This window comes from Eulemur rufifrons, chromosome 30, assembly GCF_041146395.1.
Source record: "Eulemur rufifrons isolate Redbay chromosome 30, OSU_ERuf_1, whole genome shotgun sequence".
NCBI lineage: Eukaryota > Metazoa > Chordata > Mammalia > Primates > Lemuridae > Eulemur > Eulemur rufifrons.
Window position 1 is genome coordinate 24,595,949 of NC_091012.1, and position 15,987 is coordinate 24,611,935.

A 15,987-nucleotide genomic window follows, 5' to 3' on the forward strand; every position below is an offset into this window, starting at 1 on the left:
CCTACCCCTCTGTCTCTCCCCACACCGCCCCTGTGAATTACCATAGTGAGTGCTACAGTCTAATATTTGTGTCCCCCAAAATTCCTATGTGGAAACCTAACCCTCAATGTGACATTAGGAGGTGAGGCCTTTGGTAGGTGATTAGGTCATGACAGCAGAGCCCTCGTGAATTGCATCAGTGCTCTCATAAGAGGCCCAAGGGAGCTGCCTCCTCTCTTCCACCATGTGAGGATGCAGCAAGACACCACCTATGAACCAGGAAGTGAGTCCCCACCAGACACCGAATCTGCTGGTGCCTTACATCCTCCAGAACTGTGAGCAATAAATATCTGTTGTTCGTAACCACCAGTTTAAGGTGTTTGGTTAGAGCAGCTTGCACTGACCGAGACAGTGAGCAACACGAGAAGCATCCCCCCTACACCCGTCTCCTCCCTTAATTAAGCACATGGCTCACAGCTCAGTGCTTCTGTCTGAGCTTTATTGTAGTTTCTGCAGATTTCTTGGGCTAGATATGTTTTTCTGTTATTCTTCTTCCTCACCTCAGTCACAAATTGCTTGTTTTAAAAAAGACAATGCAAGTCATGGAGAGAACCCCCTCAAGTCTACTCTCCCAGGGCTCCTGATAAGAGGGGACTCAGTTGAGCCCTCTGATGTTCCCCACCTGCTGAACCCCAGCTGCCCTCAGCAAACATGCAGCCTGTGTCCCGCAGAGAAGGTTCTGGTGTCCCACCATACTGTGCTCTCTCCCTCTTGTGCACCTTTCAACTCAGCAAATGGGTGGTTTATGGGTCTGTTTTGAAGGAAGAAGGGCCAGCTCTGGGGGCCAAAAAAGCAATCGTAAGTATAACCTGCCACTGTGTCTGGGAAATCAGACAACTTTTTTCACGTGTGAACATCCAATGAGAATGGGATCCATCAGTTACATTAAACTTAGGCACAGTCCTCAGATTCAACATATGTGGGATATACTTTTAGTTGGTTTGTGGACTTTATCTGCAAAAAATAATCTGCCTTCTCTAAAGAATTTATTTTAAGTGGTTTGGTTTGATTTAATTATAAAATTATATTTAGTGGCAGAGAATTACAACACTGGTGACAAACTGTATGTAGACTGTAAAAAGTTCAGATCCCATTCTGACACTTGAAGCTGCCTGCAGATGCATTCAAAGATGCAGAGTGCGTGAGCCTAGACTCTGAGCCCGAAGTCGGGAGACTCAGGCCAATAATTTTATAGCCTCACTGGATTCCTGCTTCCCCAGGGGAAACACAGGTTCAACCAGATCAGCTCTCCAGGCCCTGGTGAGTTGGGCATTCTGTGAGCTGGAGCATTCTCTATTGCCTTCAGTCAAGTGCCTATCTACAAACCGTACTGAATGGGGAAGGAGAGACCTGGGTGCTAAGGGGCTGCTGTGTGGAGAGAGGAGGCCCCAGGTGCCTGGTAAGGAGATACCCTATGCCCTGGAGGGTGCTAGATTGCCAGAGAGAAGGAAGAGGGGCTATGACAAAGTTGGCTGCAGCCCGGACACTGGGGTTCTCCATCAGTATGCTCATTTCTTCTGAGGGCTTGTCTGTTTCATTCCTTTGGAGCACCCACAATCATACTGTGGGATGTGTTGTATAGATTGCTTGACAGTTCTCCACTGTAATAAAATACTATGGCTGGAATCTGCTCACAGTCTGCCTTTTATAGCACTTGTGCAACACATATTTATTGAGCACTTACTGTGATCCAGGCCCTGTGCTGTGAAAACGTTGATGGATAAGGCAGATATGGTCCTTGCCCTTTTAGAGCTGGCACATCTATATAATGGAGGAACACTTAAATAAGGATTTATAATAAAGGCTGCTAAGTGCCATAAAGGAACACTGCAGGGTGCTAGAGGTCAAACAATAGGAGAACCTGACCTAGGGTGGGGTGGGGGGCTTGGTTAGAGGAGGCTTCTTGGAGGAAGTGAGCTTTAAGCTGTGACCTGAAGGATGAATAGATGTTGGCCAGGTGAGAATCCCTGGAACAGAAAATTGGCAAAGTCCCCAAATCAACTTTATCTGTGTCATAGCTTCACCCAGTGCCACTAAGACCCGATGGATTCCCAGGTCACGTAGGGAATATGTTTGCAAAATGAGGCCTAAGGCTCCCAGGCTCTCCATGGAAAAAGAGCTGCTTTCTGCAGTCACATGGCATCATCCCACAGAGTGCTGTGCTGCAGTAGATAGGGGAGGGGAGGAGATGAACAGTCTTTATATTTCTGTTCCTAACTTCTTCAATTCCAGTAAGTTCAGTTTCCTGAAGCCTTAAGGTGGCCTTCGCTTTCAGCCCTGCTTGTTGAAAATTAGATTACAAACCAAAGCAGGAGCTCCAAGATGTTTTTAGCTGTTCACATGGTAGAGCTGGGTGTAACCTATTTATAAAAGACTCTGTCATAAGTCAGTGTAGAACAGAAGAGATAGCTAAGAAAAATCTGAGTCCTCTATGTCAGAATCACAAGGGCTCATATCGTCCACACCAGAGGTTCTCAAAGTGGGGGGTCCCTGGACCACCACCAGCAGCATTCCCTAAAAACCTATCAGAAATGCAAATTTCTGGGTCCCATCCAAATCTACTGGATCAGAAACTCTGGGGATGGAATCTAGTAATCTGCATTTTTACAAGTTCTCCAGGGCACATTCCAATGTGAGAGCCACTGGTTTAATCCAACCTTCTCATCATACAGAATAGGAAACTGAGTCTCAGAGAAGCATGGAACATCTGATCCCTGTCCAGCAGGGTATGATATTGATGATGGATCAGTGACCACTGTGTGCTGCTTCCCAACTTCCCCTTTCCCAATGGGAGGTTTTTTTTTTGTTTTGTTTTGTTTTCCTGCACTCCTGCTCTTTCTCTGCCAAAGTGAGCATGGTGGCCAGGGGGCCCTGGAACATGAAGAGCTACCTACTGACAAAATTCAGAGGATGGCACATCAGCTGGGGTTTCTGGATTGGAGCTGGATCCCTTTGGGGAGGGGATAACTGGGTTTTCCATAAGAGTGGGCATTTTGGGAGGGGTATGCATGGGAAGGAGGGAGTGTATGAATGAGAGTGGCCAAAGAGATTGATTGCAGCAAATACCGTTGGTTGCCAGCATTAAGTTTTCCTTCTTGTAATACCTTCCCCCATTTTCATTCAGACAGGCTCACTTGCCCCATGCTGCCAATATGCTTTGGGGGAACCTGACTCCATCTAAGCTTCTAGAGGTGAGGCACTTAGCTTGTCTGATAGGAAGTAGCATAGTAGGCTAGTAGGCATCTGATAAATTCAGACCAGTGTGCCCACAGTTCTTGGGGGCTTTTGGGAAAGAAGCTTCCTCATTGTTCTGATAGATTCTAAAAGCCACTCTCCTGCTCTCTGAATGCAAGCAGGAGAAAAAAACTCATAGCCCCTGGAGTAGCTGGCAGTTCTCGTGCGCCCACAAGGGGGAGCCGGCCTTAGGACGAGGCCTATGCTACGGAAGGCTGAGTAGACAGCCAGAAAGAAACAGCATCATTGGTGTGACACTGTTGATTCAAACCAACCCCGAAATCTGCCCGATCCCTGGACTTTTGCTTACAGGAGTCAGGAAGTCCTTTTTATTGTTTAAACCAGTGTGAAATGGGTTGTCTGCTACTTGGTACTGAATACATCCTAACTGACAAAGAATCTAGGCTGGCCCCTCAGACTTCTGAGTTCATAAGTTCTGCTATCTATCTATCTATCAATCATCTATAGACAGAGTCTTGCTCGGTTGCCTGGGCTAGAGTGCAGTGGCATCATCATAGCTCACTGCAACCTTACACTTCTGGGTTCAAGTGATTCTCCTTCCTCAGCCTCCTGAGTAGCTGGGACTACAGGTGTGCACCATTTTGGCCAGCTAATTTTTCTATTTTTAGTAGAGACGGGATCTTGCTCTTGCTCAGGCTGGTCTCGAACTCCTGACCTCAAGCAATCCTCCCGCCTTGGCCTCCCAGAGTGCTAGGATTACAGGTGTGAGCCACTGTGCCTGGCCATAATTTTTGCTTTTGACTTTCAACTTCACATTAGAAGACACCTCATTTCTACTTATGATGCTCAGGGCCTGCTGAATCCTGCTCAGCCTTTAATAATGTTTCTTTATCCACAGACCAGGTCATTTGCAGAGAGAAATCTAACACACCTGAATGGTCCGCACAATGCACTCCAGCAAATACATCCAGTGCAGATCAAATAGCACAATATTAGGCTCTTCATTCAGATCTCAAGCGTGGTACTCAAGCTCTTAAATATGCATTAGTTGAATGTGATACACATTTTAGAAGCAATAGTCAAGCTTAACAACATTAAGAATTTCTGGATCATATTCAATTCTGATGCAAACTTGAATATGTACTTTGTGGGTTTCTGTGAAGAAAATAATTGATGATCCAAACTGGAATTCATCTATAGAAAATAGGTAGTGCTAGCTTCTAAAAGCAATTATTGGCACCAAGCTCCTGAATTTTTAAATCCCTTGAAAAGTCCAAGAACATACCAGAAAGTCAAGATTTCATTTCAGAGGTAAGAACTGTAAACAAACAAACAAACAAACAAAATGAATTTAAAAGCCTGTAAAAGGAGTTGCTGAGTAGGATGGTGATGGCTCTAGAAAGAATTGTGAGGGTTCATTCTCTCTCAGTCCGTAGTCCAATGTTATATCGAAAGCTTTACGTACTGGGAGAGTGGAAAATAGACCCAAATTAAATTCAGGGTTACAGAGAAATGCTTATCCTTCAGGAACTCTTTTCTAGGGGCAAAGATATGAGTAGGAGTTGGGGTGGACAATGAGCTTGGGCGGGGCAGATGGGGGATGTGGCCACCACCCTGGCAAGTGGGATGGAGCAAAGTGGATCACTGGAAACAGGAGGAGTGAACCTCCTGTTTTCCTCTCTACCAGGCCACATGTACCTGGCCTTGCTCACCCCGAGGACCTCACTCCAGTGCTCTGTGCTCATTTCAGACACGAGTGGCCACAACAAGAGCAAAGAGTCAGGGGAGGAAGGAGCCTGAGAGGGAACATCACAGTTGTCTTCAAATCTCTGAAGAGCTCTTAAGCCTTGGGGGCCTATTGGACTAGAATGTTGATCTACCTCAAGATTTTGTAATTTGTCTCAAAATATGGGGCATGGAGAAGGATTCTGAACTCTAAACTGGGTGTCATTCTAGCTTTGCCAAGTCACAAGCAGATTTCTTGTTTGCAGCAGGGACTTGGTGAAGTCTAAGTTTCTGAGGCTATGCTGTCATTCCGAAAGTTAACACAGTTTTATCAACAGTGGAGTCCTTGGATACAATCTTGCCTTTTGCAGTTGGGGGTAACTACAGAGCTCATACTGCCCACCAGCTGTGGAGGAAAGGGCCAGGCAGAACAGATCTATATGATTCCAGATCTATATGAATTCAGATGGAATCGACATGGTCAAGGTCATTGCCAGAGGCAGCTTTTTCAATTCCATTCTGCTCCTTTCTGGGTAGGGGGCGGGTGAAGGAGTCTCCTTGGGATGTAATCATTCTGACAGAGAAGACACTTCCAAATTAAAAGTCAATAAAGCAAATAAAAGAAGAGAACAATATGGCTGTCAAAATGACAAAAACAAATAAAAACAAAACCCCCAAAAGATAATTTCCACAAAGAATGTAGAATCTGCATTCGTAAACTAGTAAAAGAAACCTCTTAATTTTTTTTAAACCAATGGTGGGAGCTTATTCAAATACAATCAAGTGTTCCTATAAGTTTCATTTTAAGCCTACCAGGAGAACATATGCTGAACAGCCTTCAAAACATGTTCACTTGATACTGTGCTAGTCATAAAGAAACAGCAGAGTTATAAACACACTGTGTGTATGTGAAGACCACTCGCTGCTCTGAGCACTGACTGAAATCGATTGGTTTATGTTAAGAATATTAGTGCCACCCCAGAATGGTAAGAACGAATCTTAACCGGGAAAAAGCAACAAAATGCGTGGCCTGAATTTCTAAGCTAGCTTTTTTTTGGCTTTTCTTATCATGTGCTGCTGTCACTGTGGTATGTGAAATGGCAGCCAGAAGTCTTGTTTTGTCCTTGTAAATTGCATTAAACGACGACGACAGCAGCAGCAACAACAGAACAACCAGTGCAAATTACTACTGGCAGTATATAAAACTGTGTATTTGTTGGAAGTCGAAGAAGTCACATGTATTCAGACATTGCCCAGGCGCTGTGGAAGGACTAGAAGCTTAACTGGACCAGAGAAATGCATCATGGTGGGTGGGTAATGGCCCCACATGCAGACGCAAAGTTCTCCCAAGCCTTGATGACTGAGAGCTTTTATCAGTAATTACTCTAAAACGCTCAAAGTAGTCTCAGGAACTTAATGCTCTGTAAAGGCTAGCAGATGCAGTTCATTCATTAGTTCACCCTTCCCCCCCTTCCCCGCACTCTTCCACTCATTCATTCAAAGGGCCGCTCAGCTCACATTTACAGAGCTAGGTAAGGTATCTTGCTGTGCCTGAGAAGTTTACTACCAAGTGGGACAGCAGACAAGACACGAAGAACTCTGATGAAGAAGTGCACATCACCAAGCCCCAAGTGGCAGAAACCAGAGGTCTTGCAAGCTGGGGCATGAGTGGGGACACAATGACCAGGTGCACCAACTTTTCCAAAGTCATTTGGACATTGGTCAGAGGCTTCCTATTTATGTGTGCTACTGTCAAGGCCTTAGGAGCTGGTTCTCCCTGTACTTGAGATCTTCTTAACCTTTTCCAGAACTCTAACCCAAGGCCTAGCACTTGTTCCAGAGGGACATTTTGCACAGAAAGCCTGTCGGAGATGGTGAGTCACTCACATCATTGTGTTGGCTCCTGTATTACTCAGCAAACTGTGAGTCATCCTGGTGTTTCCAGACTTGCAGATGCACCAGAGAGCCAATGAAGCAAGAGAGGTTTCTTATCCCATTCAGAAGCAGGGATAATGTCCGTTTCTATTTACAGTCACTTCTTTGTTCCCCCCACCCACATTTTGTCATTTCTCCAAAATGCCCAGAGAGGGACAGCCATTTTGCTCAATTTACCAGGAATGCTATTTCTAAGCACTGGCTATGCCCGTGTGTTTAACACACATGCACTTCACTAAGACATGCTGAAAGCCCAGATGGCCCACACAACATGCTGAGTGGCCATGCAGTCAATAACACTCCTCCCTGAGACAGAAAACAGGCAGCTTGGCTTGCTGCTGCTTTTCTTTTGCACACTAATATTATTGGAAAAGAAAAGACTGCTTTTGATTAGGAGAGGATTAGCAAGTGTTTTAACACTGTAGTCTTTTTTATTGTGGTAAAATATATATAGCATGAAATTTACCACTTTAACTGTTTTTAAGTGCACAATTCAATGGTATTAAGTACACTCACAATGTTGTGCATCCATTACTAGCATTTATCTCCAGAAGTTTTCATCTTCTCAAACTGAAACTCTGCCCCCATTAAACATAAACTCCCCATTTCCCCTTCCCCTACGCCGCCGGCACCCACCCTTCCACTGTCTGTCTCTGTGGATTGGACTACTCTAGGGACTTCATATGAGTGGAATAATACAGTGTCTGTCCTGCGTCATGTAATAAGTGGTTAGCTTATTTCACCGAGCATAATGTCCTGAAGGTTCATCCACACTGTAGTATGTGTCAGAATTTCCTTCTTTTTCAAGGCTGAATAATATTCTATTGAGTGGACATACTGCACTTCGTTTATCCATTCACCCACTGATGGACTCTTGGGTCGCTGCCCCCTTTTGACTATTGTGAATAATGCTGCTGTGGAACCTTGATGTACAGATATCTGTTCAAGATTCTGCTTTCAATTCTTTTGGATATATACCCAGAAGTGGAACTGCTAGATATAATAATTCTATGTTTAATATTTTGAGGAACTGCCAGACTATTTTTCACAGTAGCAACAATTCCCACCAGCAATGAGCAAGGTTCCAGTTTCTCCACATCCTCTCCATTACTTGTTATTTTCTCTCTCTCTCTCTCTGTGTGTGTGTGTGTGTGTGTGTGTGTTTATAATAACCATCCTAATGGGTGTCAAAATGTTGGTGTTTGAAGATGTGGAACTAGGAAGCTAGAGTGAGTGCTTTGCCTGCTTAGGTTTTCCAGAGCTCGTCTTTGAAGTGTGGCCTGATAAAGGGGAGGGGCGTGGAATTATTTCTACTTACTCCTGCTCAGAGATGGGCGGAACCTCCCACACCATGCAAAGCTTTGTCACATGGAAAGGAACGATCATCAATCACAATCGCAGAGGAGCAGTCCACCTTCACGAACTGGCCTGCTGAGCCAGCTGGCTTTGGCAAACTCTCTTCATCCAGATGTGGGCCATCTAGATGTGGCCTGCAAAAGAGTCTGGGTCCCCACAGCTGTGCTCCCTTCCTGTGCTCAAAAATGGAGATGGCAGGATATGGTGGAATGCTGCAGGGGGAAATGCCAGCTGGAACCTGCACCTTTAGCTGCAAACCCAAAGCTCTCCAAAGCATAGCAAGAGTGGAGACCATTTCTGATGAAGCAGAGCTATGCATCTTTGAGGCCCTGAAGGCCACATTTAGCTCGGGACTCTATGTACAATGTCCTCAAGTGCCCACTTCTTTTTCCTGTGCATCCAGCCCCAATAACCCCAGTCTGTGGGCTCTGTGACTTTCATTGGTGTGAGTGCAACTGCACCTTTTCTAATCTGTTAGAACATGAAAACTCGGTTAACATGGGTTAAAGGAGCAAAGCGTTGAAGAAATGAATGAACACTGAGCCTTCAGTTCACTTTCGATCTTAGGTGCTGTTACTCAAATGGGAGTCAGGAGTCAGTAAAGTCTCTGGACAGGACAGTCACACAGGTGAGCCTGTGGAGGGGGTGGGGGCAGCTCTTTGGGTCTTTCTGTTGCTTTTAGCTGTCAACAACCTCATTGGTTTAGATGGGGGGAACTAACATGATGAGCCCTCATCAAGCCAAACACCACAACACAATAAAACAAATTGTCATTGTGGGCAAAATAACGAAATTAAATAAAATCCCAGCCTGTTTGAACTCCTTGGGCAACACCAGCAACCCTTTCTTTGGGGGCCTGGAGTAGGGTGCTTTAACTGCTGCCCCCTTCAAGCTCAGAGCACACATAGCTGCTTCACACAGCAGACCCAGGTCGTGGGAGCTGTCAACCCCCAAGGGACAGAACAGGCTAAAAGGACAAATAGACTCAGGAAAGGATTCCATAAATCCATGACGTGGGGCCATGAATGGATCTGGGAGACAGAACCTGGGGAGGGTGCAGGACGGGGAGGGGAGGGATAAAGTTGAGCCTTCTGAACACTCATCTTCTGCTCGCCTTGATGGGTCACCCCCTTGTCACTCTGCACCATCCACTCCTGCACGCAGTGACAATACTGGCTGGAGGTGTTTGGGCCACAGCTGAATGGAAGAAGTAAGTGCACTGTGACTTTCTACCTGCTCTAGACCTTGTTTATAGTGTGCTAATTTTTCACTTGGGGACATAACCGTAGTGGAGCACTTCTCTTTTGTATTTGCTGTATGGACAAAACTGGACTGCCGCTCCATGTGGCATTCTGCATTTTGGGTTGGTCCGTATTTACAAGGAGATACAGTTTAAAGCAGCACAATACGATGATTTATTTGTGTCCTCTTATGCTCTTTGAAAACTGCAATGAGATTCCTTTCCTTGCCTTACAGTGACACATAAGTAAGTTGTTTCAATTCACTTCGTATAAAGTAGTTTATACACTTCATTTTTAAGAGGTCTCATTTTGGGCACCCCAACTTTTGCAAGTTTTCTTGTTTCCCTTCAGGTAGACTAAGATAAAACAAACACAACAAAACGAAACAATCTGACGGGAGGTTTCTGAAAGTGGTTGCCTCTTCAGCTGTCGTAACCAGTTACTAAGCAATGGAAAGATTCTATTGTTCTCTGTGATCACTGAGGCATCCGCAGCGGGGCCTTTTTGCATCCCCACGGCATTTGGTGTTGACTACACTAAGTGATGGCTCGTTAGTTACTCCAGGGGCACAACATAAAGTCGCTTTCGTGGGAACACGTCATCCCACTTATTCTTCAACTTTTGATAGAAAAAAAGGTTGACATTTAAAAGGTCAGCATTTGACAAGTTGCTCATTTTAAACTTCTGCTTTTTGAAAAAGGAACATAGCTTTGAGGTGGAGGATCGCTAACAGCTCTCAGAAACTGGAAAAGAAACTGAAAAAAAAAATTTGATTCTCGGTGACATTACTACCAAGTTCTGAGCCTGCATTTCCCAAATTCAACATCCTATGTTGTTTCATTTCCTGGTAATGTAGAGTGGTTAAAACAAAACATTTCCAATGCTGATATGTCACTCCACAAATTTTCAAAATGCATGTTACACTGTGCCTAATCATAGTTCCTCCCAAGGCAGCTAAGAAAAAGTGTCCCCAAACCAAATAGCTCTTTGTGGTTCAATTTAGTAAGAATGGAAAAACTAAACTTGTATGTACAATCATGTTTAAATACAAAATAAGAATGCTCATGCAGGAAATCATTTCCAAGTCTGCTAGAGAAGATTCGTGCAGGGCAAGCCCTGGGCTCTGACCCACGGGCTCTTTGAAACCTGACTCTCTGGTCCCCAATCCTTTATCGGGCAAGTCGAGGCCCCTCCTTAGTTGTCATTTGACTGGTGGACAGCCCAGAGCTTCCCCCAGAGGCCTCTGCTCTTGCATTTCAGCAGGCCTAACCTTTGAAATGAAATCTGTGATGTTTTCCACCAGAATTAGTAAAAGATGTAATGTAAAGAAACTTCTCTGAGAACAGCACTGCTCTCCTGTAGCCCTTACCCTCAAAATGAGAGAAGAATGCAGGGAAGTGGGTGAAAGGGCGTGCAAGTCCAAGGTGACAGGCCCTTCCTTGACAATATGTAATGCGTCTGATTTGGCTGGGGGTGGCGGTGGGTTATGTGTTTCAGCAAGATAATGATCACTTTTAAAAAAATGTTAATGAGTGATTCAGGGAATAGGAAAATGCTCACTTGCCATCTCTCTTGACTCTTTCTCTAGTTGCAAATGGAGCAGATGTAACTTTGATCAGAGTAGGGAATTCTCTTGGCCTCACTAACCTGTTTTGATCATTTTTGTTTTCAGTGGCAAGTCATGGTTTGAAGGTAAAGAATTTAATTTGCAGTGCTAATTGTGACAGCAGTAATTAAAGGTTACGCTCTACTAAGCGGGCTTGTCTGGCTTCGGCAGTTCAAACCAAAAAGAATCTTGGGGCCAGGCACGGTGGCTCCTGAGTGCCCCTGACCAGTGGAGAGGGGAGAACGTTGGCCTGCAATCCTACCACTCTGGGAGGCCGAGGCAGGAGGATCCCTTGAGGTCAAGAGTTTGAGGCCAGCCTGAGCAAAAGCGAGACCCGGTCTCTAATACAAATAGAAAAAATTAGCCGGGCAACTAAAAATAGAAACAAAAAATTATCTGGGCATGGTGGTGCATGTCTGTAGTCCCAGCTACTCAGGAGGCTGAGGCAGACGATTGCTTGAGCCCAGGAGTTTGAGGTTGCTGTGTGCCAGGCTGATGCCATGGCACTCTAGCCCAGGCAACAGAGTGAGACTTGGTCTCAGAAAAAAATAAAAGAATCTTGGGTTTCTGAAAAGATTCTTTTTGGAAGCTTTAGGGGTGGGCGTGAGTGATGGAGAAGAGGGTAAGAAAGGGGAGGAAGGAGGTACGCTTCAGGATGGGTGCTCTGTGCACTGTGCATCCACCTGCGGCCCAGTTTGGTTTCAAAAACCAAAGCAGACAAGCCCCCAGGGCCGTGACCAAGCAGGACCAGCATTGCTGGTGGCACTGGTGCTGGGCATGCCACCAAGTGTGGCCCTCTCTTTGCCACTCATGCACACACTCTCCATCCCACTCACTCTCCATCCCACCCAGCCCTCGGCCTGGGTCTGGAAATGGCAGGCAGTCTGCAGCCCGCTGCAAGCAGCCAGGGGCAGATCCAAGCCGCTGCAGGCAGAACTGGGTTGCTCCTCACTGGGTTGCTCCTCATGCCCCTCCTCTCTGCCCACCTGAAGTCGGCCTGGGGTCACATTTCTTACTCAGCACCTCGGTTGGCTGTGCCTAGAGGGAGGAGGAGCCAACGTTCTCCCCTCTCTACTGGTCAGGGGCACTCAGGAAGCCACAGCATGGGTCAGTTGCTTTGCTCCCTTCTAGGGACACCAAGCTGCGTCTGCTGCCTTGGTTGCTCCTCAGCCACTGGCAAATGTCCTCCGTGACACCCCCTCTCAGAGAGCACTCCACCTGGGAGCTTTCCCCAGCATGCAGCCCCAGAATGGCAGCTGACAGGGATGGAGCACAGGTGTGTGCCAGGCCCTATGCCAAGTACTTTTACCTCGTCTCATTTAACCCTCACAGCAGCCCCATGAGATAGGTATACCAGTATCTCCATTTCACAGGTGGGGAGACTGAGGCCTGGAGAGGGTAAATAGCTTGCCCAGTGAGAAAGCAGCAGAGCTACGATTTGGACCTAAGTGATCCAAAGCCTGGGCTGTTTTGAACTTGGCTGTGAGCCCAGCCATAGGGCTGGTCCCCTGCCCTGTGCGGTCTTTCTTCAGGCCCTGGGTGCCAGAAGGGCTGCACTTGGGAGAGCTCTGTCTGCCAGGGACAAGAGAACCCATGGGTGGGGATGGTGAGGGGGCTTCCTCAAGGCCCCGCCTCACATGGAGCTGCCCAGATCCGCATGACAGGCCCAGCTCCTGGTTCACCATCTCCGTAACTCCTGGGTGTTCACTGCCACCTAAGCTAAGGAGACTCAAGGCTTATGTCAAGGTAGGAAGTGCATCAGGCCGAGCAGGACCTTAATCCAGCCTTGTCCAAGGCAGGCTGGACTCCCCTTTCTCTACCCTCTCTGACTTTGTCAAAACAACATCATGTGCCTCCTTGGTCTATTTCTCCGCAGCTGCCCCCTCCCCCTGTGCCGCACAGGCTGCCTCAAGGATCAGATTCCAGGCTTTTTTGTTCTTATTCCAACTGGCCACTGTCCACATCCCTCCTCCCCATGAAGCTGCACTCCCAGCTCTGCACATCTGAGCGGGGCTCAAATGCACGTGCACCAAGGGCACTGTGGCTGAGGCCGCCTCTTGCGGTCCCCACCCTTCCACGGCGCAACTCCCGTGTCCTTGACAGACTTGTTTTCATCGTTGAGTAAATGTAAGTTCTGTTCTCCAGTGGCTGATGATAAAATTGAAATAATTTCTAACCCTGATTTTTGCAAAACACTAAGGTATCTCCAGTAGCCTTCAGAGAGAAGGGACATCAAATTATGGAAACAAAATTCACTTTGCCTCACTTTGGTTAAAAACTGAAATATATCACCTAGCCTGGGAGTAAGGTGGGGAACATGGTGAGGTGTTTTGGGGTCATTAAATTCTAACACACCAGGGCTGGGTGTCACAACTCCAAAAAGAGTTAAAAATCCCTCCCTTAGTAATTTCAGGTCCACATCCCCTATCTGTAATTTCAAGTCTAAGAAGCTCTGAAAGCCAATTTTTGTTAATTTGGTGCCAAATTTTATTTGGGGCAAAATTTGACCTGGACTTGGTTAAATATTCATATTTCTGTTCAAAAATAACAAAATGCTGCCCCAGATTCCACTGGAGGGCTGTGTGATATTTGGTATTTGTACCATATCACCTTCCTAAAGTCCCAAATGTTCTAAATTTGGAACCTCATCTGGCCCCAGGGATTTCAGATCCAAACCCACAAACCTGCAGTAGCCCTGGCTGAGCATGTAGTGTGTGTCGGGCACTGCTCTGAGAAATTTCAGGTTAGCATCTCCTTTGTCTTCCTAACGTCCTATGCGATGGGGACTGTTTCTTTCCGCAGTCTCACTGAGGCTCAGAGGGGTTAAGTGACATTGCTCACAGCACCCAGCTCAGTCAGCATCTGTGACTGGACTCCAGCCTCAGTTCTGTCTGCATCCAGGGCCGCACTGAACTGCTGCCCTGAAGCCAGATGGCATTTGCCTTTTACCTTAAGTGGATGTGAACGGTCCCTTGAAAATGGATCACTCACCCAACTAGTAAAATAAAATCCCCCAAATTTGAGGAATGTTCATCTGCAAGTAAGAATATGAGCTCCTATAGACAACTGGAGTGGGTATTTCTGCTTGCTCAGGAGTTTGTGTCTCAGCTCACATTTAGAAACCACTCCTTTACCAAACCGAGATCCAAATTCAAATGAAAGTCTAGTTTTTCCACGGTAACCACTATCCCCCACAGGAAGTGCAACAAGCTAGTAAATGCCATGCCAGAGGTCATCAGTGTTTCTGCTGCTCAGCTGGGTCATCAGTAACACTTGAGAAGTTTGTTTGGCCTGCTGCGCTTGAGAAGCATGCACTTCCCCACCATCAGGGCTGCCATCTGTCCTTCCACGGGAGTACCAGTTCTTGCCTCAAACACTCACTTCTTTCTTTCTTTGTTTCTCTCCCCTAGAAGAGTGACCAGATCTGAGTCCTAAGACCTTAGAGTTAATGGGAAGAGGCCAAAACAAGGAATGGGGGGGCTGTTGAGATGCCCGGCTTGCAGGGCTGTGTGGTGTGTTTTGGCTAGAAGAATGCCAGGTAGAGCACAGAGTGTTGGGGGAGGGGTGAAGGGACAGTGCGAGAGTTCCAGAAGGAGCGAAGCGGAGAGCCACAGCCTGCATGGCAAAGATGGCCCTCTGTCCTTTCCCACCAGACTGGGAGCTGTCCGGGAGGGGCAGGGCCTAGAGCAGGAAGAGCCCATTGTTGTGAGGCTTGTAGGCCACACAACACCTGTCAGCTTTGTGGCAGGCGTGGGGTCTAGAGAGAGCACTGCTCATATCTGTCCTGACACAGTTCCCGGTTTACAGGACTAAGAGCCAGATGTGGGGGCGCAGGGTCAGGAGTTAGAGTTACAGTGACAGCAAACTCTCTGTTGGCGCCTACTTTGTGCCAGGCCCTGTTCAAAATGCCTTAGATGTACGAACACGCTTAACCCTCAGGCAACCTATCATCACCCCATTTTGTAGAGGACACAGCAGTTAAGAGGTTAAGATAGGAATGGAAGGCTCCAGAGGCAGTGCCCCACATGTGGCAGTATTTGTGTGGGCTCTGTAGCTGATGTCCTGCCCTGGCCCTGACTTGCTGTGTGACTTTGGGCAACTCTACTGACTTCTCTGTGCCTTTCTTCTCAACTTTAAAAGGAATAGTAACAGCTCCTACCTCCAAGGATTAAGATGAGAAAAGGCAGGTGGAGCACTGAGTCCCATGCCTGGCCACGGGCACAGGCCAGCACTGCCTGGGAAGGCAGATCTTGGTGGCAATAGCATCCCATTTGGGGAGCCCAGCCTCTCGCCTCTCATGGCCGAGGACACTTGAGCCCTCTGCTGTGCTCCTAGCCTCAGGGAGCTTGGTCTTTCTCCCGAACACCTTCTGCAAGCCCACCTAGGTAATTGTCTGGGTGCAACTTGCATGACCTGCATCATGAAGAATTCTCCCTCTGAGCCAGCTCAATGGCTCTGGGGCAACACAGTGAGGCTACAAAGGTACCCGATTGAAGACAAAACAAAACAAAAAGCTCACAATGTTAGATGGTGCCACGTCTCCAGGGTGAGGATCTTGCCTGCTAGTGTAAGAGTTCCAGTGCTGATGCTGGCGCTCCACCGAGCTAGCTGCAGAAGTCCATGCAAACAGATGGCAACAGCCCTATAATAAAATCAAACCAAAGTGCTCCTGAACTGCCGACAAGGGCCCTGAGCCCCCGGGTGGCCCGCCCTGTCCTCCTGCTTTGTCTGTCTCCACAACACTCACCCTGGCCACCCCCATGGGAGCCCCATCAAATGACCAATTGCCCAGTGTCAAGCGCTCTGCTAGCTTATGCTCCAGGAGACCTGGCAGAAAAAGACATGGTCTCCATCTAGATCCCTGGGGCTGCCATGGTGCCCTCACACAGG

The 15,987-nt window shown here is 47.1% G+C and overlaps 1 protein-coding gene across 2 annotated transcripts in view; it reads right to left on the reverse strand.

The window, feature by feature from the left end:
• Positions 1-15,987, reverse strand: part of MAMLD1 (mastermind like domain containing 1) — a 136,832-nt gene that overhangs the window by 19,673 nt on the left and 101,172 nt on the right. The window contains exon 4 of one of the 2 annotated variants that reach the window (XM_069463269.1): positions 15,617-15,739. The exons of the other annotated variant lie outside the window; for it this stretch is intronic. Within the exon in view, the coding sequence (XP_069319370.1) occupies positions 15,617-15,739 (123 nt within the window). The remainder of the gene's footprint in view (positions 1-15,616; positions 15,740-15,987) is intronic. 2 annotated transcript variants of the gene reach the window in all.